Source organism: Haplochromis burtoni, unplaced genomic scaffold (genome assembly GCF_018398535.1).
Source record: "Haplochromis burtoni strain Fernald_Lab_line unplaced genomic scaffold, NCSU_Asbu1 Contig_273, whole genome shotgun sequence".
NCBI lineage: Eukaryota > Metazoa > Chordata > Actinopteri > Cichliformes > Cichlidae > Haplochromis > Haplochromis burtoni.
Window position 1 is genome coordinate 249,642 of NW_024582634.1, and position 5,387 is coordinate 255,028.

At 40.1% G+C, this 5,387-nt stretch overlaps 1 protein-coding gene across 1 annotated transcript in view; it reads right to left on the minus strand.

Moving 5' to 3' along the window:
• The window catches only part of cntn2 (contactin 2), a gene marked incomplete in the record, with an annotated part of 77,627 nt that extends 75,671 nt beyond the window's left edge, over nt 1–1,956 (minus strand). The window contains 1 exon segment of the mRNA XM_042227639.1: nt 431–1,956. Coding sequence (XP_042083573.1) covers nt 431–539 — 109 coding nt within the window.
• Between the last annotated feature and the right edge of the window lie 3,431 nt (nt 1,957–5,387).

The following is a 5,387-nucleotide window of genomic DNA, read 5'->3' on the forward strand; positions in this document are numbered from 1 at the left end:
ACCAGTGGCTGGACAAAGCTGGACTGAAAGACAGCACAGAGGCACTAATCATGGCAGCACAGGAACAAGCACTAAGCACAAGATCCATTGAGGCTGGGGTCTATCACACCAGGCAAGACCCCAGGTGCAGGCTGTGTAAAGATGCCCCAGAGACAATCCAGCACAGCTAAGATACTGCGCAGGACCCTCAAGCTCCCAAACCTCTGGTAGAGGACCCGAGCTTGAAGGAATGACCATCCGCAGGGGCAAGTGGGGAATTTTTAATTTTTTTAATATATATATTTCTGTGCTCACAAATGATAAAATCTCTAATAAAAGATTATTTTTTGTGTGTGTATTTAATTAGGAAATAGTAAGTGGAACCCCCCAAAAGACGTTTCTGTTACCGAGACTAGATAAAATATTTATAATCTTGAAAAGTGGAACTTACCAACAGCAGTCATTGGGGCCACTGAGCTGAGGGTCAGGAGACAGACCAAGAGCCACATTTGGACCATAAACAGATCTGAAGCAGAAGGAAAACCATTCAGACAGGACATGTAGGTATGCAATTTATGCTAAAAAGATAACAAGACTGCTTTAATGAAAGCACCAACAGGAAATTCCATCCAGAGACAGAAAACCATTCAGGTCTCTTTACGGTCACAAATTAGCCTCACAAGTTCACCTTTGGACTGTCAAAGGATGTCTTAATATCTTGAGGACGGTGCAGGCACACAGAGAAATTGAAAACTCTACAGATAAAAGACATAAAATAATACCTGTGGTTGCCAATTCTACCTGTTAGCCTACCAGTAGATGCACCAATGGCATCCATTTCAAAATCCTAGGTGCACAAGGTAAAACTTGAAGTCTGATCTTAAGGATCAAACATAGATCAGATGAAACTAGACTGTACACTCCATTCATATAAGCCAAGCACACTGAAAGACCAACATTGTTTTCATGGCCGTGGATGGGGACCTGTAGTGTTGGATTATTTTTCAGGAGCTGGGTTTGAACCCTTAGTTCCAGTGAAGGGAACTGTTAACGCTTTAGCATACTAATACATTTTGTACAATGTTATGCTCACAACTTTGTGGGAACAGTTTGGGGATAGCCCTTTCTTCTTCCAACATAACTGTGCACCATTGCACAAAGCAAGGTCCATAAAGACACAGATGTGTGAGTTTGGTGTTAAAGAACCCTGACCTGACCACAACCTGATAGTGAAACTTTGGCCTCCTTGTCCAACATTAGTGTCTAACCACACAAACGCAGTTGTGAAAAAATCAGAAATTCCCATAAATATACTCCAAACATTGTGTAAGGCCTTTCTAGAAGGTTTGAAGATGTCATAGCTGCAAAGGGTGGGCCAACATCACATTAAAGCCTATGGAATGGAAATGGGACATTACTTGAGTTGATATTGTATGGTCTTAACCTCACAATACAAAGCAACTTGACACAACTGTTGTTGTGGGCTGGTGATATATGAACACAACTGAATTGAATACACGTGTGAAGGCAGATGAGAAAATGCTGCTTCTTCTAACCAGGTAGCGTTGTTTAACTTGGTTTGGCAAAGAACAGAAACTTCAGTCTCCCAGGTAACAGCCCTGTGTTTGATCCCTTCATCCAACACTAAAACAACATTCACTTCAATAAGGAGAACTCATTAGGAGGACTTGACTGATAGTCACTTGATACATTTTTGGTTGATATTTGACTAATCTTCAGTTTTCTGGGTCAGGGAAGGAGATTCTCGTTCAAGTTATTACAGTACATGGCCGATTCCATTGATCGAACTGTTAAGGACTTTGGATTAAAGTTGCCCTTTTGAAAAAATATGTGGGGATTCTTTTGCAGCTCAAATTTCTGTGAGTTTAACTGTGTTTTGTCCTCAGATCATGTCTTATGCATGTGTATCCCATATGGAAAAGAAATAGTAAAAACTTCTATGATTTACTCATGAAAGTGGCCACTTTCTCATTACTTTCATATATTGTTTTAGTAAGTATCCAAAACATACAAGTTTCATTTATATAATTTTTCAAGGGATCTTATATCTGTTTTCACTCTTGTATGCTTTTCATACAAGTTTCACACAAGACAGATAAAAGCTTTATAAGATTTATATATATATCTTTTCCATATGGGATGGATTTGTCCTGAGGTTGACCTTTACAAGAGCCCACACTATGAAATTACTGTCTACGTCTCTGCTCTGTGTGTATCCCTTTGCTTTGGGAGTGGCACATCACAACCAGAACAAAAAGGTAATTTTTTTATTAATTTCTTTTGATATTTTAGACTAAAACAACCCAAGGGTCTAAATGAAAGCTGCTTTCAGTGAGTATCAAGAGACTTGTCTTCAGCTTCTAACAAGTAGCTGATTTCACAATTACGGATCAAGATCTTTCTTAGATTGTTAGGAGATTATCTCGTTATGGTGTCCATTAAACCTTTCCATTTTCTGGACAATCTGGCATAGTGTGTTTTTTTCTTAGTTTTATCAGTGAGGAAGAAACAAGTGCTGCAACTGCACATCAGAGTGATGAACTGTTGCTCCCCATCAATGTGGTTAAGGCAACACATGATGTGATGTCAAATTCAGCTGGCGACACAAGCAATGCGGTGAGCTTAATGGAACTGTTACAAGACCAAACAATTTGAAGTCCATCGTTCTATAGTAAGCATGATTATTCGTCAGTGTCAAAAATTCAAGACAGCTTCCCATCAGCAGTCCCAGGAGTGGATGTCCCAGCAAATGTATACCACGGTCATGCTGTGCATTGCTCAGAAACACTACAAAATCCAAACAACACATCTTAGCCAACTAAGACTCTACAGTTGCCATGTTAAATTTTAAACTTTGTCAGAATAAAAAAATACTAAACAAGTATAGCTTGTTTGGAAAGGTTTGCAGGAGGGAGCAGCTTATCTCCAAAAGTAAAATGGCAGCATGGCATAGGTTTGAAAAGTTGCATCTGAACAAACCACTATACTGGCACAATGTCCTTGGAACAGATGGCAATGGTGCAGAGTGCCATGTTTAGTCCCACCTTTCTGGTGGGGAAGGAGCTCGACCCAGTGCGTGAGTTAATAAGAAATACTGACTACATTTAGTTGGGCTGACCTCAAAGCACAGCTCGGGTTCTAGAGCCAGTATCATGGCGAGGGGCGGTTTCTGTCTCGAGTGAGAAGTGAGAGGCAGCAAGCAGGGGTAGGTATCATAGTGTCCTCTCGAGGGCTGGGTATCGTCACTGATTTCTAGAATCGATTCGATTCACAAGGTCCCGAATCAATTTGATCCACGATTCGATTCGATTCAATTCAATTCGATTTTGAATCAGTCTGAAATATTATTATATGAACCATAATATATATAAAATTATGATTATTCACCTTGTATATGTACTGTCAAAAGAACCCTCTAAGCCTTGTGAATGAATTATATAAATTTCAAAATTAAGAGCAGATACTAAAGCAGTTACAATAATGTAATTTTTAATTAACATCAGTATATATTTATTTTCATACATACATTAACAATAGTGGATCAGGGATCCAGTGCAAATAGAACATATCTTTTGTAAACATCAGTAACGCCTCAGAGAAATAGTTTTGCTGTTCGTGTCTCACACAGTTTTCCTGAAATCCACTCTTGTGTTTTGGAGACACACAGGATAACACAGCGTGTACAAGCGAACTGACAGAAACTGACCGATCACGAAAGGAAAAACTGCCTTTTAAAATACTTCAAAAAATGAAAACATACTGAACAGTATTGTAAAACCTCTGTGAAACTCGTGCAATTTAGCCTCATTTATAACTACCCCCTCACTTCTTTGAGACTGTAAGGTTTTTCTGCAAGAAGAGAAGCTGGTCTACATGCTGTGGAGTCAGGCAGCTCCTTTGTGCAGTAACAATGTCACCAGCAGTTGAAAACACTCGTTCAGAAGGAACACTGGTCCCAGGTATGGAAAGATACTGCTTTGCTTGAAGAGCCAAAAGCGGATACTCCCTTTCATGGTCCCTCCACCAGATCAAAGGATCCTCAGAAAGTGCAACAGGCTCAACGCCCCTGTATCGATTCACTTCTTCCTTTGCCTTCTGAGTTGGTGTTTTCTGTGGCGCTGTGGTTTTTGTTGAGTAGGCGGGCCCAAGGAGAAAAATTAATGCAGAGTCCTTTGACCTCTTAATTGGAGGGGCATAATCCACTTCATCAACACCACCAAGAGAGATGTCAGGGACAGTTTCCTCAGATGTGTCACCATCAGACTGTCGCTGTAGAAAAATGAAAACTTAATTAATAAAGAAATTACTATTTATATTCTAACTCGAGTAGTGCAAAAAAACAATAATTTTTTGTTTCTGTAACTCACAGTAGCTGTGTCCACGTTCTCCCTGCTGCTTCCAACACCAACTGAGAGAATGTGTTGTTACAGTCTCTTTGGACAAGAATGGCCGGGCCTTAAAGCGAGGATCTAATGCTGATGCAATGTACAGCTTGTCCTTTAGGGCCACATATCTTGAAAAGAGATTTTGCACATTTAACTCAGTTTATTATGTTGGATATACATGTGCATGGTTACATACACTCATGCAAGATCAGAAACATTAATATACGACTTTGTTTCCATAATTTATATATAAACATCTATAGATAGATAGATAGATATAAAATCAAAAGGCCTATTACTAGACAAGAGGGCTTAACTAACATTTTTATAATATATATATTTTTTCACTATAGTAAGAATTTTCATGTAATACATGCATCCATACAGTTACACTCATTCATGGCATACACACACAATTCATAAACATACCTTGACTTCAAGTTGTCGTATACAGCAGTCTTGAGGTCTTTAATCAGTGAGGAGTCGTGAGAGACACTGATTCTCTTCTCCAGCAGCTGTGCATGCAGAGGTGCAATGATGGAAAGGGTCGGGGACTTTTCTTCACACATAACCAGTGTGGCTGCTTTCAGCGGCTTCAAAGCTTTCACTATATCTTCTCCATCAGTTATGTCAGCCTCTGTAAGACTACAGCGATTACCGTCACTTCTCCTCACTTCAGGTGAGAGTAGAGCTGCAGAGATTGCTGGTTGTTGCTCCAGGAAGCGTTCCAGCATCTCCAATGTGCTGTTCCATCTGGTCACCCCATCATTCACCAGCTTATGGGCAGGGAGATTCAGTATCTTTTGCTTCTCTTTAAGCTTGCGACTTGCAACAGTGCTGCGATGAAAAAAGGATGCTATGCGTCTCACTCAGCCAAGCAGCTGAGCAACAGCTGGAACTTTCAGTCCTGCTTGTGAAGCTAAATTGAGTGTGTGGGCAAAACAACCAATGTGCAACCAGCCCGTTATTTCCACAGCTCGCACCATATTTGCAGCACTGTCA